This window comes from Mustelus asterias, chromosome 3, assembly GCF_964213995.1.
Source record: "Mustelus asterias chromosome 3, sMusAst1.hap1.1, whole genome shotgun sequence".
NCBI classification, from domain to species: Eukaryota; Metazoa; Chordata; class Chondrichthyes; order Carcharhiniformes; family Triakidae; genus Mustelus; species Mustelus asterias.
Genome location: NC_135803.1, coordinates 44,449,064 through 44,467,996, shown reverse-complemented (window position 1 = coordinate 44,467,996; position 18,933 = coordinate 44,449,064). Strand labels below are relative to the sequence as shown.

The 18,933-nt window shown below is 42.3% G+C and overlaps 1 protein-coding gene across 1 annotated transcript in view; it reads right to left on the bottom strand.

The window, feature by feature from the left end:
• The window catches only part of LOC144491803 (spermatogenesis-associated protein 16-like), a 136,217-nt gene that overhangs the window by 57,031 nt on the left and 60,253 nt on the right, over positions 1-18,933 (bottom strand). The window contains exon 8 of the mRNA XM_078210099.1: positions 12,276-12,422. Within this exon, the coding sequence (XP_078066225.1) occupies positions 12,276-12,422 (147 nt within the window). The remainder of the gene's footprint in view (positions 1-12,275; positions 12,423-18,933) is intronic.

Genomic DNA, 18,933 nt, shown 5'->3' with positions numbered 1-18,933 from the left:
TTTTCTGTCCCCTTCTTGTGGCCTGTAATTCTAAATTGCGGGTGGAAAGCACACTTGTCTGAAGCAGATGGGGTCATTTTTGCATATGCAGAATAAGTTTCAATTGCATCACTGGGGCCTGATTTCCAATTTTAATCTGAGCAGTGATGACTTCCCTAACAGGAACTGGAGTCTGGGTTAGAAGATGCTCTTCAAGCTTTATTCAATAAGATAAAGCTTTATTTAAGTTGTTCTTTTAATGGATTTTTGTTTACAAAAAAGGTCCCCTGGAGTTTTTAGTTAAAGGAATAGAATGTGGATTTATGTATGCAGGGTCATGTGATTATGTGGTTACTGGGAGGAGCTAGGTCTGTAGCAGAGAAACAGCTTTTCAGTTCTGGCTGGGATTTGTTTGAAGACAGAGGTTTTCTATAAGCTGCTCTCTCACCAAAAAATCTCTCTAAAAGCTTCAAGACTACACATTATCGCAAGTATATTTGCGTTTTTAAAAAACTGTATTTAAAGTGTTGTTTTAAGTCTGAAAGAAGAATATTGTTCATTTGGAACTGAAACAATGAAAAGTTAGAAATTAGAGTGGTTTCCTTTTTTAAATATTGTTCAACTGTTAATAGTTAAACTGCTTCATTTGTTAGAGTGGTATTGAAGCTGTGTTATTAAATAAAGTTTATTTTACTCTAAAAGATCCCTAATTTGGTCAGTGGAATTACTCCTGGAGCAAAGCATCCTATCCTCACATTTATGCCAAAATAGAAAAATTGTTGGTCTAGTCTGGCTTCATAATATACCTTGGGGTTCAGATCCAGGACCCTAACAAGATTCCAATGATTTTAATGATTGGGCTCATTATTACCTAGCCTCTCTTACTCAAATGAGTAGGAGGAGAAGAACGCTGAACAACAAATTTGGCAGTGTGTAACAAAATGTCACTAGCTCTTTTGGACAATAATAATATTACATTCTAAAACAGCAAAAAAAAGAAACAGTTTGCAAAGAGGAATGGCGACTTTAAAAAAACTTTAGATATTTGGATGTATGAGTGGGTACCACATACATAGAAGAAAAAAATAATGTTGACCTAATGCGAGTAAAATTCAAACAGACCAAATGAATTTCTACCACTTAATGTGTTAATTAAGTCAAGTGTCTAGGAGTTGTGAATAGCACCTTTTTATGTGGTTCACTCCAGAAATATCACAGAACTATTATGTATTCAAGCTTTTTTATTCATTTTTGCAACATGGGTATCACTGGAAAAACCAGCATTTATTGCACATCTCTAATTGGTAGAGGTGTTGAGAAATTGGTAGTGAGCGGCTTCTTGAACTGCTGTAGTCCATGCGGTGTATATAAGTTTCTAACTTGTATATTATGTCTTCCTGAAATTTATGAAGAGGAAAAAAAGAGTGGAGATCAATAGTGCTAGGGATTCTAGTATAAGGGGAACATATGGACATTTCTACGGCCACAGACATGACATCAAGATGGAATGTTGCCACCCTGGTGCCAGGGTCAATGAAGTCACTGAGGGACTGCAGGATATCCTGAAGGTGTGATCAGCCAGAGGTTGTGATCCATATTGGTACCAACGATATAGATAATAAGAGGGATGAGGTTCTAAAATGAGAATATAGGGAGCCAGGAAATAAATTAAAAAGCTGGATCTTAAAAGTAGTAATCTCAGGATTACTCCCAATGCTACATGCTAGCAAGAGTAGGAATAAAAGAATACATCAGATGAATGTATGGCTGGAGAGATGGTGTAGCAGGGAGGGATTAGGATTACTGAAGCATTCTGATCAATTCCAGTAAAGGTGGGACCTGTACAAACTAGGTGGATTGCACCCGAGCAGGACCAATATCCTTGCAGGAATATTTGCTAGGGATTGTTTAAACTAGAGTGGCAAGGTGCTGGAAACCTGAGAGGGAAGACGTAGGACAGGGAAACAATTGAAATCAAAATTAGATGGTAGAAGAAACTAGAGCAAGCAGCAAATAGGGCCATAGTACAAGAAACTATGGGCAAAATTTTCCCGGAAGTCTGTAAAGGCCGATGGTCGGCAGGAAAAGCAGCGCTGAGCCCACCAATGGCAATTGCAACTTTTCCCAGCGTAAAATGTGGCACTTACTTTCAACTATGGGTTCCACGCCTTATCGTTATGGGGCAGCCTCTGATTTGCCTGTCCTGCCATCACCTCAGAGCTAGAATCAGGGGACACCACACTAAAAGGCCACCTCAGCACACATTGTCCAACACTTTGTAGGTTGCCGGGAAGTGATGGTTGCCAAGAAATCCAGCCCCAAGCTTTCAGACGCCTTCCTGGAAAGACTCCTGCATGAAGGCCTGACGTCATGTCCTCTCCCCGTGCACAGAAAGAAAACCTGCCAGCAAGGTCACTCAACCCAGCATGGGGGGTGGTGGCAGAGTGGTCAGCCCAAACACCCCGCAGAAGAGTCATCCAGTGCAATAAGAGAAAGAATGATCTCCATTCTGCCTGGGTAAGTAACTCTTCTCATCACTAACAATTCACATACCCATCACACATCCACAAGGATCTCACTCACTGCCAGCTCAAGAGACACCACCACTCACTCTCCAAATCCTTGTGCCGCCAAATCCTGCAGATGTGGCCAATCAGTTCCCTGATCACGTGTAGTCTTGAGTAACACTGGGTCTTGAATATCTGCATGTATGTCAGGCACCAGCACCTGTGCTTAATGCTCCCTCCACTCACATTGTCTGTATCTTTAAGACCTGTTGGCTGTAGAGATTCGCATTCTAATCAGTATTCTGTAACTTGATTTTGTGTCTCTGTATGCCCTGTTTGAGAGCAGATATCCACTCCATCTGACTAAGGGGCAGCGCTCCGAAAGCTAATGGCATTTGCTACCAAATAAATCTGTTGGACTTTAACCTGGTGTTGTTAAAACTCTTACTACGATTACAGAGACATGGCTGCTAGGTAACCAAGACTGGGAACTGAATTTCCAAGGGTACTTAATATTTAGGAAGGACAGGCAAAAAGGAAAAGGAGGTGGGGTGACATTGTTATTTAAAAATAAAATAAGAGCAATAGCGAGAAAGGATATTGGCATAGAAAATCTAGATGTTAAATCAGCCTGACTGGAACGAAGAATCAAGAAGGGGTGGAAAACATGAGTGGGAGTTGTTTATAGACTTCCAAATATTAGGGGATGGCATTAAACAGGAAACTAGATTTGCATATAACAAGAATGCTATAGTAATCATGGGTGATTTTAATCTGCATATAGATTGGGGAAACCAAATTAGCAAAATTATGACGAATGTGTATAAGAGGTTTTTTTTTAGATCCGTATGTCAAAGAAACAACTAGGGAACATGTTACCCTAGATTTAGTATTATGCAATGAGAAGAGGTTAATTAATAATCTTGTTGAGCAGGGTCCTTTAGAGAACAGTGACCATAACATGATAGGATTCTTCATTAGGATTGAAAGATGTCTAATCTAAAACTAGGGTCCTAAATATAAACAAAAGAAACAAGGAAGATGTGAGGTGTTCCTTGGCTAAGATAGATTAGGGAACTTCATTAAATGACATGATGGTGAATAGGCAATAGCTAATATTTAAGGAACAGTTATACATTCCTTTCTGGCACAAAAGCACAAGAAAAGTGTCTCAATTATGGCTCACAAAATAAATTAAAGGTAGCATTAGATCCAATGAGGAGTCATTTAAAGTTGTTGGAAAATGTAGCAAGCCTGAGGATTTGACATTTTATTTTATTATTGTCACGTGTATTGGGGTACAATGAAAAGTATTGTTTACTGCACGCTGTACAGACAAAACATACCGTTCATAGAGTACATAGGGGAGAAGGAAAGGAGAGGGTGCAGAATACAGTGTTGCAGTTACAGATAGGGTATAGAGAAAGATCAGCTTAATGTATGATAGGTACATTCAAAAGTCTGATGGCAGCAGGGCAGAAGCTGTTGAGTCGGTTGGTACATGTTCTCAGACTTTTGTACCTTTTTACCCGATGGAATAAGGTGAAAGAGTGTATTTCCAGGATGCATGGGGGTCCTTAATTATGCGAGCTGCTTTTCTGAGACAGCGGGAAATGTAGACGGAGTCAATGGATGGAAGACTAGTTTGCGTGATGAACTGGGCTACGTTCATAACTCTGTAGTTTCTTGTGGTCTTGGTCAGAGCAGGAGCCATACCAAGCTATAATTCATCTGGAAAGGATGCTGTCTATGGTACATCTGTCAAAATTGGTGAGACTCATTGCGGACATGTCGAATTTCCTTAGTCTCCTGAGAAAGTAAAGACATTGGTGGGTTTTCTTAACTATAGCGTCGACATGGAGGGACCAGGACAGGTGATCGGAATACCTAGAAACTTGCAGCTCTTGACCATCTCCACTTCATCACCATTGATGTAGATAGGGGCATGTCCTCCACTACATTTCCTGAAATCGATGACTATCTCCTTCGTTTTACTGACATTGAGGAAGAGATTATTGTCATCGCACCATTTCACCAGATTCTCTATCTCTTTCCTGTACTCTGTCTTGTCATTGTTTGAGATCCAACCCACCAGGATGGTGTCATCAGCAAACTTGAAAATGGAGTTGGAGCAAAATCTGGCTACACAGTCATATGTTTTGGGAGCATTTTAGAATTCAGCAAAGGAGGACCAAAAGATTGGTTAAGCGGTGAAAAATAGAGGGGAAGAGTAAGGTTGGGAGTCACATAAAAGTATAATGTACAAGCTTCTATAAGTGTGTGAAAAGAAATAGGTTAATGCAGATAAATGTAGGTCCCTTAAAGTTCCAAACAGGAGAGTTTATAATAGAGAACAAGGAAATGGTAGAGCAATTTAACTACTATTGTAGTGAAGTAGGCCATTTTCCAAAAGCCATATTTTTATTATCTCATCAATATTCACCTCATTAAACATATTCATTTATTGGACTGATTGGCACCATTCATAATGTGCCCACAATGCAGAGGGGAACACCCGAATGGACATTCGTTTAAATCCCCCTCTGCACAGCTGAGAGACCTTTAATTTCAAAGCCGACAAAAGATCCTTATTCTGCCCAGCAACAGCACGAAGCTGCATTTTAAACCGGCCTTTGGCTAGAAGATCGGGATATCTGCGAGTCAAGGCCTGGAGTGGGTTATATGGCATAACCGGACTGTCAATAAAATATTACAGGAATAAAATGGCCAAGGCAGGCAAAGAAACTTAATAAACTAGGATAAAAAGAATAAAAGATTAGATTAGATCCCCCTACACACAGCAGGACAAAATGACATTAACACCTAATCTCGCAAGCATACAGACACAAAACAGTAGAGGTCGATTTAGATAAGGCGACACATCAAGAGGATAATGGGAAACACATTAAAACACTGGGGCAAGAACAGGCAGTCCCATTAACATGGACACACACCATACAGATGCAAATTGGCAAGTCTCTCAAGGAACTTCCTGACCAGACAGGCCACTTTATAAGTATTGTAAAAATTTATGAGCAAATGTTCCTGCTCGAATTTGGATTCCTATAAATATCCAGAGCAAATGTATAACTATTGAGATCAACGTGGCCAAGCACTGTTTCTAAGCTGGCTACGGGGGTCTCCCTGGGTTCCCAGTAATTGTACAATAAAGAAAAACGCTTTGAACCTTGCCTTGCGACTCGACTTCCTTGAATGCACTGGTACAAGGGATTTTTCTCTACAACAGTAGCTTGACGTCAGGAAGGATGACACAATTAACTTCCTAGAAATGCTAGGGGAACCAAGGGTTTCTTTTTAGTGAGGAGGAGGAGGAATTGAAGGAAATTAGTCTTCGTAAAAACAATTGCTGGAGAAATTAATGTGACTGAAAGCACGCAAATCCCCAGGATCTGATAATCTACATCCCAGGGTACGAAGGGAGATGGCCATGGAAATAGTGGATGCGTTGGTTGTCATTTTCCAAAATTCTGTAGATTCTGGAATGGTCCCAGCAGATTGGGGTGGCAAATATGATCCCACTATTTACAAAGGAGGGAGGGAGCAACAGGGAATTACAGACCAGTTAGCCTCACAACAATAGTATGGAAAATGCTAGAGACTATTATAAAGGATGCGATAACAGGAATTTAGAGAATATCGACAGGATTAGACAAACTCAACATTGATGTATGAAAGGGAAATCATGTTTGACCAAACCTACTGGAATTTTTTGAGGACATATCTAGCAGAATAGATAAGGGAGTAACAGTGGATGTGGTGTATTTGGATTTTCACAAAGCTTTTGATAAAGTCCTACATAATAAGTTTATGTGCAAAATTAGCGCACCTGGGATTGCGGGTAATATATTGGCATGGATTGAGAATTGATTAGCAGACAGGATTAAGAGTAGGAATAAATGGATCTTTTTTGAAGAGGAGGTGATGACTATGGGGTACTGCATGGATCTGTGCTAGTGTCCCAGCTATTCACAATATACATCAATGTTTTGGATGAAGGAACCAAATGCAATATTTCCAAATGTTCTGATGACACAAAACTTGGTGGGACTGTAAATGGTAAGAAGAATGTTAAGAGGCTTCAAGGTGACGAAGACAAGTTGAGTGAGTAGACAAATACATGGCAATTGCAGATAGTAACACACTATCTGTAACCCCCCACGACTTGCCTGGGCTTGCAAAATCTCACTAACTGTCCTGGCTGGAGACAATACACATCTCTTTAACCTGTGCTTAACCCTCTCTCCACTCACATTGTCTGTACCTTTAAGACTTGATTACCTGTAAAGACTCGCATTCCAACCATTATTTTGTAAATTGAGTTTGTGTCTTTATATGCCCTGTCTGTGAACTGAAATCCCACTCACCTGATGAAGGAGCAGCGCTCCAAAAGCTAGTGGCTTTTGCTACCAAATAAACCTGTTGGACTTTAACCTGGTGTTGTGAGACTTCTTACTGTGTTTACCCCAGTCCAACGCCGGCATCTCCACATCAGGGGTATCCACAGACATCTTCAACATCTCTTTACAACAATCTGAGATCCCTATCTGCTTCAAGAAGACGACCATCATCCCGGTACCCAAGGAAAATTAAGCAGTGTGCCTTAATGACTATCAGCTGGTGGCTCTGACATCCATCATTATGAAGTGCTTCAAAAGGCTAGTCATGGCACGAATTAATTCCAGCCTCCCGGACAACCTGGATCCACTACAGTTTGCCTACCGCCGCAACAGGTTCACAACAGACGTCATCTCCCTGGCCCTGCACTCAACACTCGAACACCTAGATATCAAGGACACCTATGTCAGACTCCTATTTATTGACTACAGCTCAGTCTTCAACACTATTATTCCCACGAAACTCATCTCCAAACTCCATAGCCTGGGCCTCAGCACCTCCCTCTGACTGGATCCTGAACTTCCTAACTCACAGACCACAATCAGTAAGGATAGGCAACAACACCTTCTCCACGATCATCCTCAACACCGATGCCCCACAAGGCTGTGTTCTCAGCCCCCTACTATACTCCTTCTACACCTATGACTGTGTGGCCAAATTCCCCTCCAATTCGACTTTCAAGTTTGCTGACACCATTGTAGTGGGTCGAATCTCAAACAATGGCGAGACAGAGTACAGGAGTGAGATAGAGAATCTGGTGAACTGGTGCGGCAACAATAATCTCTCCCTCAACGTCAACAAAATGAAGGAGATTGTCATCAACTTCAGGAAGCGTAAAGGAGAACATGCCCCTGTCTACATCAATGGGGACAAAGTAGAAAGGGTCGAGAGCTTCAAGATTTTAGGTGTCCAGATGACCAGCAATCTGTCCTGGTCCTTCCCAAGCCGACACTATAGTTAAGAAAGCCCACCAACGCCTCTACTTTCTCAGAAGACTAAGGAAATTTGGCATGTCAGCCACGACTCCCACCAATTTTTACAGATGCACCAGAGAAAGCATTCTTTCTGGTTGTATCACAGCTTGGTATGGCTCCTGCTCTGCCCAAGACCGCAAGGAACTACAAAAGGTCGTGAATGTAGCCCAATCCATCACGCAAACCAGCCTCCCATCCATTGACTCTGTCTACACTTCCCGCTGCCTCAAAGCAGCCAGCATAATAAGGACCCCATGCACCCCGGACGTTCTCTCTTCCAACTGGAAAAAGATACAAAAGTCTGAGGACCCGTACCAAAAAGAACAGCTTTTTCCCTGCTGCCATCAGACTTTTGAATGGACCTACGTCATATTAAGTTGATCTTTCTCTACACCTTAGCTATGACTGTAATACTACATTCTGCACTGTTTCATTTCCTTCTCTATGAACGGTATGCTTTGTCTGTATAGCGTGCAAGAAACAGTACTTGTCACTGTACGTTAATACACTGTACGCTAACACATTTCCAGAACTGTATCAGCAACTGTCACTGAACGACAAGGAAAACACCCTGTGGCAGGTGGAGGGAGAAGGAACAGAAGTAATATTATAGAATGTTTGTATCAAATCTGAACAGGAAGATTTGAAGTGCAAGATACAAGCTGAGTATACGGCCACAATTCTCCTGAATTGGAACTAAGTGTCCGTGCCAGCGGGAAACCAGCACCAAACACTAGTGCAGAGACACTCACCTCGGTGTGAAACATAAATGGACAGCCTTCTGAGGCACTCTCTGGTGCTTATTGCACGTCAGGCCCACCAGGATGCCTGGGCTGATGGAGCTCAAAGGGCGACATGCGTGCCATCTATTGCCTCCTGGACCTGGGGCATCCCGGCAATGGCAGAGAATCCTTCAGCCCAGACATCCTGGTGGGCCTGGTCCAGGTGGAAGGTGATGTAATTAGATGCTTGGAATGCAGGGCATCCATTACTTCACAGATGCACCTGTGCACGGAGGTTTGAAAATTCTGCTCAGGCCCCCACTCGAACTCTAGAACAATCCAGATGCATAAAACGTCAAGGCAGCCATGATCTTCACAGCCAACGGGATCACGCGTCTTCCTCCTCCTCTAGATGCCTGGTGAGCTAAAGCCTGGCATAGATGTTGCACCGTCTCCCAATGAAGGTGCAGTTTTTGGTGACACGCATTTTCCGATAGCTCATTGAATGACCAATGCTTCCATTATTGTCAAATCGAAGCAGGAGTTTGGAAAACTCAACTAGCTGTACATCCAGGCACAACTGCTGGCTTAAGAGGTACTCGAGGAAGTTGCAGCCTTGAAAAATGCTTTAAAGAACCAATATGTGCCACTTGAGAGACACAACGAATTTTTAAAAAAGACATTGAATGCTACTTCAGAAAAAGTTGCATTGGGATTATCAGTAGTGACAAAGCAATGAACTGAAACACAGTGTGAGTTGGCAAGAGGTCAACAAGAAAATAAACAGTTGGAAGAACAGCTAATTGTCCTTCAAGATCAAATTTGAAAACAGCACATAATCCTTCAGCGACATGGTATAAAGACTACCTTGAGTCGCAGAATGGCAGAACAACATATCAAATTCAATGAGACTGGTAAATTACAAGAAAACTCAAGACCAAGCCATTGAGCTTCGCAACAACAGGGAAATCCTGCTAATGGACCTTCACACACTACAAGGATCCCTCCGGTCAGAGTTTGTTCCTCTGGAACATTACGAAGTGAAACACAATTAATGTAATGCCACTCGGAAGGAACTGAAAAATCAGTTGGCAGAGAAGACTCAGGAATGTTCTATATTCTGGGAGGAATCCAAAAGATGCAAAAAAGTGTAGTGCTGAATAAAACAGTTAAACATTTGGAATAAACTTTGGAAAACATTACATTGCGAAAGAGATATCTGAGGAGATGAAAATTAAGAAGGAACATGGAATGACAAATGAAGTTGGAAGTTCTCACAAATAAGCATGAGGTGTCGCAAAAACAATTGGCAGAAGTGCAATTACAGAATGAGAACTTGAAGGATAGCACAGAAGAATTATATTCTGCCAAGGAAAAACTGATCAGTGTTGAGAATCAACTTTCATGTATGGAAGGTAAGTTTATTAAGGAAAAACAAGAACTGATGAGAACACTGGAGTGTTGCACAAGAAGTAGAACATTTGAAAGAGAACTTGAAATGCCTAAATGATGAACTTGTACAAACAAAGTCAGTAAAGATGGGTCTTAAATTAAAATTTGATGAACTTCAAGCATTTGTTGTCTCCAGTAATCATCATAAAATGCCTGGAACAGGAGAAGAAATTGCTAAAGAATTAGAACAGTTGCTTCAGTACAAAATTAATGATTAAAATTGTCGAAATTGTTGAACTCTGATCTAATCTGAACAACATGATGGATGTGATGCATAGTGTGGAAGGGCAAATCCAGACTTTAAAAATAGATCAGAAGAATTCTGAGAAAATGAATGAAGTGAAAGAGTCTAAGCAGCAGTTAGTGACCAGGCAAGAAACATTTCAAGGAGAACTGAATGCCCAGGTAAAGTTGTCAAACATATATAAGAGTTTAGCAGATAATTCTGAGACAAAGACAACTCAATTTACCAGAGTAGTTTTTTGAACAGAATGAAGAGACTCATAAGCACAAAAAACTACTGAAGAAGAACAAAGTAAATTACAGCATAGGAACAGGCCCTTCGGCCCTCCAAGCCTTCACCAACCATGCTGCCCAACTTAACTAAAACCCTCTACCCTTCCGGGGACCATAGCCCTCTATTTCCATCCTATTCATGTATTTGTCAAGTAAAAGTCACTACCGTATCCGCTTCCACTAGCAACGAGTTCCAGAAAGTAATCCAAAATATGACTAAAATTGTGAAACAGGTGGGAAGGAAGGTTCCATTGTTGAAATGTGAACGTCCATATGGATTGAGGTGGCCCACGCATCGAAAGAAGAAAAAGAAGCGATGAGGAGACAAATACAATGTTTGTCTATGCCCCAAGAAACAATTTGGAGTAGGAGCAACCAATGATCAGCACAACAACTGAAATTATTAAGTGCAGTTCAACATGGAGGAATGGAAGAAAACAATGAAAGCATACCAAAATGCCAGTCTAGCCTCCAAGCTATAAGGTAGAACCAGAAACAATGAAGTCTACCACTCTTCCATCAGAATGACAAATGGTACATTCAAGTGTTATGAGATAGTTCCTAACCTGTACCCTTTACTATACCTGTGTAAATAATTCTAGTGGTTAACAAAGACTTACAATTAACTACTGAAGACTACGAAGACCTCTTTGAGAGACACTGTTCTGTAACTAACACCCTCTCACCAGTAGAGAGACTGTCACTAATTCACTTCTCACATGATCCTTTTTCTATCACTGTGCATATTTTTATGCTTCTTTATATGTGTGATGCTTGCTTAATTTCTGTAAATAAATTTAGCAGGTTGATTCATAATTCAGACCTAGTTTAAGGTGTGGTGTATTTAGAGAGCATTAGGGCAGGATTTTCTGCACACTTCCCGTGATGTGTTTCGTCATGCGGAAGCGGCCCACCATTGGTCGGCGGCAGGGCTGTCAATGGGGCTTTTCATTCTCTGGCACCCCCGCCGCTGGGAAACCTGTAGCAGGTGTTCGCCGTCAGCAGGACCAGATGATCTCACCAGCGAAAACAGCTGGAAAATTCCGGCCATAAAATGTATGTAGGCAGCAATAAGCTGAATTGTGTGATTTCGAAAGGACACCAGGTGGGATTTTCTGGCTACACACGCCCCAAAACCGGAAAATCCTGCCTGAGGTCAACGGATCTTTGCATGGTTCACCACCCCCCCCACCCCCACCCTCTACGATTCTCCTGGCAGGCTGCATGGGAAAACTCCCCCAGTTCTCTGGGATTAAAACTATAGAATTGTAACTTTTGGTTTGTATGGAATACAAGGTTCAAACTGAGAAATATGATGAAAAATGTAAAAAAAAATGGTTTATTGAATAAAGCTGAAGCTACATCACACTGGCGGCGGTAACTTTTGAAAAGTTACTTCCACCTCCATAGCATTAAAAAGAATTATGTTTAATTGAATTTTCTTTTCTGTCCATCCCAGTCAAATATGCTATCAATGTTAATACATGGACAATCAATGTTACCTCTAATTTCCATTCATTGTGCGGAGCTGGTTTCTTGCATTGTATTAGCTCTACAAGACTGCTTTGCGGTTCTGCATGTGCACATGCTCCTCTCAGAAAGCGGCTGTTGCTTTTGCATGGCTTGTTGGTCTCCTGCATGGCACATTTCCAGACCCATGTAGCTTAGAGGGAACCTTGCTTACAAAGACAATTTATCACTCATTGTACCTGTGAATGTTGGTGATCTTCTGTTTTGGATCTTTTCTAAAAAGTTGCCATCCTCAGGATTCTTAAAACCAAGTAGCAGCATGTAGTGTTGGGAAAAGGTTTCGGACCAGTCAACAGTCTGAGGCAGGATATGATTTGTGCCAGGGTCTGAAATATTACCATATATCTCAATACTATATTGTTTGTTGCAAGATGTTTAAGTCTATCTTCACTGAACTGAATAAGACAAGCATGTCCTAATTTAGTGATATTAATAATTGACAAAGTAAGCTTGATTTTCAAATGACCTGCACCTGTCTGTGCACCTTCTAGACATATTTTTCCCTTTGTACTTTATAACAACTGAAATATTTTTAGAAAATTTGTTAGTAGTAGCACAATAGATTTGTACCAAAGCAAAGCCATCTATCTGTTATTCAACTCTTCAATTAATTTGGATGCAGGATATTACATTTTTTTGTTTTAATCATAGAATAATATTTGTCAACACTTTTACAAAACTTTTGTATAATAAAACATAGTATAGGTTTGAAACTTGAAATCTTCCTCAAGAAATTAAAAGCAGTTCCTTTAGACCACATATTCTTACTTTAAATTGTCTTCTGGGAACAGCACACTTTTAGCAAAAATATGTCTGTGGGAAGTTTGCACCTTCTCCCCGTGTCTGCGTGGGTTTCCTCCGGGTGCCTCCCACAGTCCAAAGATATGCGGGTTAGGTGGATTGGCCAAGCCAAATTGCCCCTTAGTGTCAGGGGGACTAGCTAGGGCAAATGCATGGGGTTATGGGGATGGGGCCTGGGTGAGATTGTGGTCGGTGCAGACATGATGGGCCGAATGGCCCCCTTCTGCACTGTAGGATTCTATGTCATATTCTAGATGTGTAGGATCAGTACGAGGTAGGAATTGATCTTGCCTACTTGTCTGTCCTTAACCTTCCTCAGGATTTGGGTGGACATACTATGATGAAATGTGAATAAGGGAAATCATATGATGTGGTATATATCCTGAAATTGTGCTTTATCACAGCAGAGTTTAAAGGATACAAGTGATTCCCTGAAGGAATTGTGAAGGACATGGGAGCATTTTTAATTTTTTTCTTCATTTGTTTTGCTGGCAAGGCCAGCATTGATTGCATATGGCTAAGTGCCCTTGAGAAGGTAGTGGTGAGCTACCTTTTGGAATTACTGAAGTTGTGTTATGTAGGTACACCTACAATGTTATTATGTTGGAAGTTTCAGGATTTTGACCCAGTGACAATGAAGGAACAGCAATATATTTCCAAGTCAGGCCAGTGCGTGACTTGGAAGGGAACTTGCAGGCAATGTTGTTTGTCTTTGTCCTTCTAGGTTTTTGATGTTATGAGGTTAGGAGATGTTGTTGAAGAAGCATTGGTGAGTTATCACAGTGCATTTTCTACATACTGGAACTACTGTGCACTGGTGATGGAGGGTGTGAAATACATGCTGGATGGGATTTCAATCAAGAAGTCAAGCTTTCTCCTGGACGGTGTCGTTTCTTGTGTACGGGAGTGGCACACATTCAGGCAAGTGGAGAGTATCCTAGCACACAATCACAACCCTCACTGTGTAGTAAATGCGATCATCTTGCATCCACCATCCCTACTTAAGATGGGCTTAAAGCACTCGAGTAAAATAAGTTGTAAACAAACTGATATATCTCTCATGAAATAAATAAATGAACAGAACATGGTTTAAATATCAGAATTTATCTGCTTTCTTTTCCTCTTTGTAATATGAAAAATAACATTTGCAGCTTTGCTCTGTAAAATTGCCAGCACCAAGGCACTCCTCCCTGATGAGCTCAATGATCTTTTGAGCAAGAGGTCACAGAGCATACCCTCCACCCCGGAAGCCATGGATGAACTGTATCTCAGGTCATCATTCAGATGTCAGAGCAGCTTTCTCAAAAGGTCAACCCATGGAAAGTGACTGGCCCAGATGGGGTACCCGGACAAGCACTCAGTTCCTGTGCAGACCAGCTGGCAGAGGAATTTACAGACATCTTTAACCTCAATCTGGAGGTCCCCATCTGCTTCAAGAAGACGACCATCATTCCAGTGTCAAAGAAAAGCCAAGCAGCATGCCTTAATGACTATCGTCCGGTGGCTCTGACATCCATCATTGTGAAATGCTTTGAAAGGTTAGTCATGGCATGAATCAATTCCAGCCTCCCAGGTTGCCTGGATTCACTGCAGTTCACCTACCGCCACAATAGGTTCACAGCAGACTCCATCTCCCTGGCCCTGCACTCAACCCTGGAACACCTAGATAACAAAGACATCTATGTATTGACTACAGCTCAGCCTTCAACGCCATTATGCCTACAGATCCCATCTCCAAACTCCTTGGCCTGAGGCTCGGCTCTTCCCTCTGTGCTCTGCGACTGGACCCTGAACTTCCTAACCCACAGACGGCAATCAGAAGGATAGGCAACAACATCTCCTCCTCGATCATCCTCAACACCGGTGCCCCACAAGGCTGTGTCCTCAGTCCCTTACTATACTCCTTATACACCTAATGACTGTGGCCAAATTCCCCCCCAACTCTATTTTCAAGTTTGCGGAGGACACCACCGTAGTGGCTTGGATTGCAAACAAACAATGAGACAGAGTACAGGAATGAGATAAAGAATCCGGTGAACAGGTGCGACAACAATAATCTCTCCTTCAATGTCAACGAAACAAAGGAGATAGTCAATGACTTCAGGAAGCATGCCCCTGTCCACATCAATGGGGATGAAGTAGAAATGGTTGAGAGTTTCAGGTTTTAAGGTGTCCAGATCACCAACAACCTGTCCTGGTCCCCCTATGCCAACATAGAACATAGAACAGTACAGCACAGAACAGGCCCTTTGGCCCACGATGTTGTGCCGAGCTTTGTCTGAAACCCAGATCAAGCTATTTCCTCCCTATCATCCCGAAGTACTCCATGTGCCTATCCAATAGCTTCTTAAATGTTCCTAATGTTTCTGACTCCACTATCCCTGCAGGCAGTCCATTCCACACCCCAACCACTCGGAGTAAAAAACCTACCTCGGACATCCTTCCTATATCTCCCACCATGAACCCTATAGTTATGCCCCCTAGTTACCGCTCCATTCACCCGAAGTATTTGTTCCTTGAAAAAGTTCCACTTATCATTAGTGCCTTTGCCTGACAATTTTTGTTCCCATCCTATGCTTCCTAATTCCTGCCTGATTGCATCATAATTACCTCTCCCCCAATTGTAAACTATGCCCTGCCGTGGGGCCCTCTCCCTCTCCATTGCAATAACAAAAGACACCGAATTGTGGTCACTATCTCCAAAGTGCTCTCCCACAACCAAACCCAACACTTGGCCCGGTTCATTTCCCATTACCAAATCCAATGTGGCCCCACCTCTTGTCGACTTATCCACATATTGTGTCAGGAACCCCTCCTGCACACACTGCACAAAAACTGCCCCATCCGAACTATTCGACCTATAAAGATTCCAATCAATATTTGGAAGGTTAAAGTCCCCCATGACAACTACCCTGTGACCTCCACACCTATCCATAATCTGCTTAGCAATTTCTTGCTCCACATCTCTATTACTATTTGGGGGCCTATAGTAAACTCCTAACAACGTGACTGCTCCTTTCCTATTCCTAACCTCAGCCCATATTACCTCTGTAGGCAGATCCCCTTCGAAATGCCTTTCTGCAGCCGTTACACTCTCCTTGATTAACAGTGCCACTCCTCCACCTCTTTTACCAGATACCCTACACTTATTGAAACATCTATACCCCGGAACTTCCAACAACCATTCCTGTCCTTGTTCTACCCTTGTCTCCGTAATGGCCACAACATCGTAGTCCCAAGTGCCAATCCACGCCCCAAGTTCACCTACCTTATTTCGGATGCTCCTTGCATTGAAGTAGACACACTTCAACCCACCTTCTTGTCTGCTGGTACCCACCTTTGACCATGATACCCTTCCCAGTACCTCACTACACTCACTGACCTCCGGACTACAACTCCTTTTCCCATCCCCCTGACAAATTAGTTTAAACCCCCCCGAAGAGCCGTAGCAAATTTCCCTCCCAGGATATTGGTGCCCCTCTGGTTCAGGTGCACCCCGTCCTGTTGGTACAGGTCCCACCTTCCCCCGAAAGTGTTCCAATTATCCACATAGCTGAAACCCTCCCTCCTACACCATCCCTGCATCCATGTGTTTAACTGCACTCTCTCCCTGTTCCTCAGCTCGCTATCCCGTGGCACCGGCAACATACCAGAGATGACAACCTGTTTTGTCCTGGCTCTCAGCTTCCACCCAAGCTCCCTGAATTCCTGTTTTAAATCCACTATAGTTAAATACACTATAGTTAAGAAAAAAAAACGCCTCTACTTCCTCAGGAGACTAAGGACATTTGGCAAGTCTGCTGCAACTCTCACCAACGTTTACAGATGCACCATTGAAAGCATTCTTTCTGGTTGTATCACAGGTTGGTATAGCTCCTGCTCTGCCCAAGACCGCAAGAAACTACAAAGGGTCGAGAATGAAGCCCAATCCATCATGCAAACCAGCCTCCCATCCATCGACTCGGTTTACTCTTCCCACTGCCTCAGAAAAGCAGCCAGCATAATTAAGAACCTCACACATCCCAGACATTCTCTCTTCCACCTTCTTCCGCCAGGAAAAATATACAAAAGTCTGAGATCGCATACCAGTCGACTCAAGAACAGCTTCTTCCCTGTTGCCATCAGACTTTTGAATGGACCTACCTCGCACTAAGTTTATCTTTCTCTACACCTTAGCTATGACTGTGACACTACATTCTGCACTCTCTCCTTTCCTTATCTGTATTGCGTACAAGAAACAATACTTTTCAATGTATACTAATACATGTGGCAATAATAAATCAAATAATGGGATGAACTTATTTTACAAATAGTTCAACAAGTACCTAAACTAGCCTGTGCTGGTTTTTATAATGAGATACATGCCACAGCTGAAGTCTCATATCTTCCTTCACTGGTGGAGCGAAAGTATGACCTCTGTCTCAGGCAGTTAGAAACACAAACTGCTCTAAACTGACTTCTCCAGAGAGAGACCAAAACTAAACAGGCATCCTCCCCCAACTGTCTGCATTTAAGATTTGTCTGCCAAGGTTTAATTAAAATTATCTTGAATGTGAACTTCCAACGTACCCTCTGTTTAAACCTCCACTAGAGATACTGTTGAAAATCATTCTTACTTTAAAGATTTGAATTGCTTCAGAATAAACTTAGGAACTTCTCATAGGGTTGTAACCTCCAAGCTCCCCAGCATTGGATTTTGGGATATCCCAAAGAGTGGGGTATCTTTCTCAAAACTTCAAAGCTAAGGGTTTACACGGCAATTGCCCAGAAGTGCTCATTTCCTCTGGTCAAATTTCCTGCCCAGGAATCATCCAAAAATACAATTTAAGTCACTAACTTCAGAAGGTTCCATCAAGGTTACCACCAATACTGGAGAAAAAGTTAGAAGAATTAAAACTGCTTCTAACTTCTGGGTAACTATTGTAAACACTCAGCCGATCAATTAGAGATTTCCTATGGAACTCATGGGGTTACCACACCTCTCCAACTCCAATTTCAAGGGCTTGCCCTCGCTCCTATAGCAATGGGGAAGTTTTGGTTGTTTGGCCCGTGACCTCATTTATGTTGTTTGCACGGTCTGGTTGGGGAACCGAGTGAACAAACGTCTCTTCCTTGTGGAATGTCGAAGGACCACCTTTGGGGGCTCATCCTCAATGGACGATTTCTAACTATGAGTCCACTGCATCGGCCTCCATTTCTGAAGCAGAGTCCTTATAGACCTCCCTTGGGCTGTGGGTGGAGTTTCCTGTCCGCAAGATGCCATATAAGGTGCCAGTGTTGGCATGACCAGTGCAGTAGTTGCCACAGTGGAAGGTTCCTGATGGCAGAAGTGAACATTTTTTTTGTAGTTTTCTACCCAGACTTTACCATGTATGACACTGGCCCCATTTTTAAGAGGACAACTCCTGGGATCCCATCCTAGTCACCAACATAACAGTTCAGGAAGCTCTACTGGAAAGGAATGGCATTTATTGTTAAACATAAAATAACGCCACTACTACGTGGCGTACCTACATAAGTTTCAACTTTTTAATATTAAAACAATTTATCCACATACATTATAAATTACAAATCAAATACATTACAATTTCAGTCCATTTTAACAGCCTCTTCAAAATAGGTGCCATTGAAACATGGTTTAGAATTCAGTATTCAAGCTAACAAAAGGATAATAGCTTGAATGTTTTTACACAATCATAAATTTCTGTTGACAATCACAATGTCAACAGCAAATATACCTTGGACAATGAAAACAGCTCATCTTCTTGTATGTTTATTAAACCAAAGGGTTTTGCCGTTGGAGGTTTCAGCTTCCTGGGTTTTGCCTTCCTGGGTAAGACATTCCAGGGTTACATCTTCTGGGGTTTTGTCTTCCAGGGCTTCACTGTCCAGGGTGTTGCCTTCTAGGATACACGAGCGCCAACCAGGACAACAGTTCTCACACGAGCCCCAACCGGGACAACAGTTCTCACACGAGCGCCAACCGGGACAACAGTTCTCACACGAGCCCCAACCGGGACAACAGTTCTCACACGA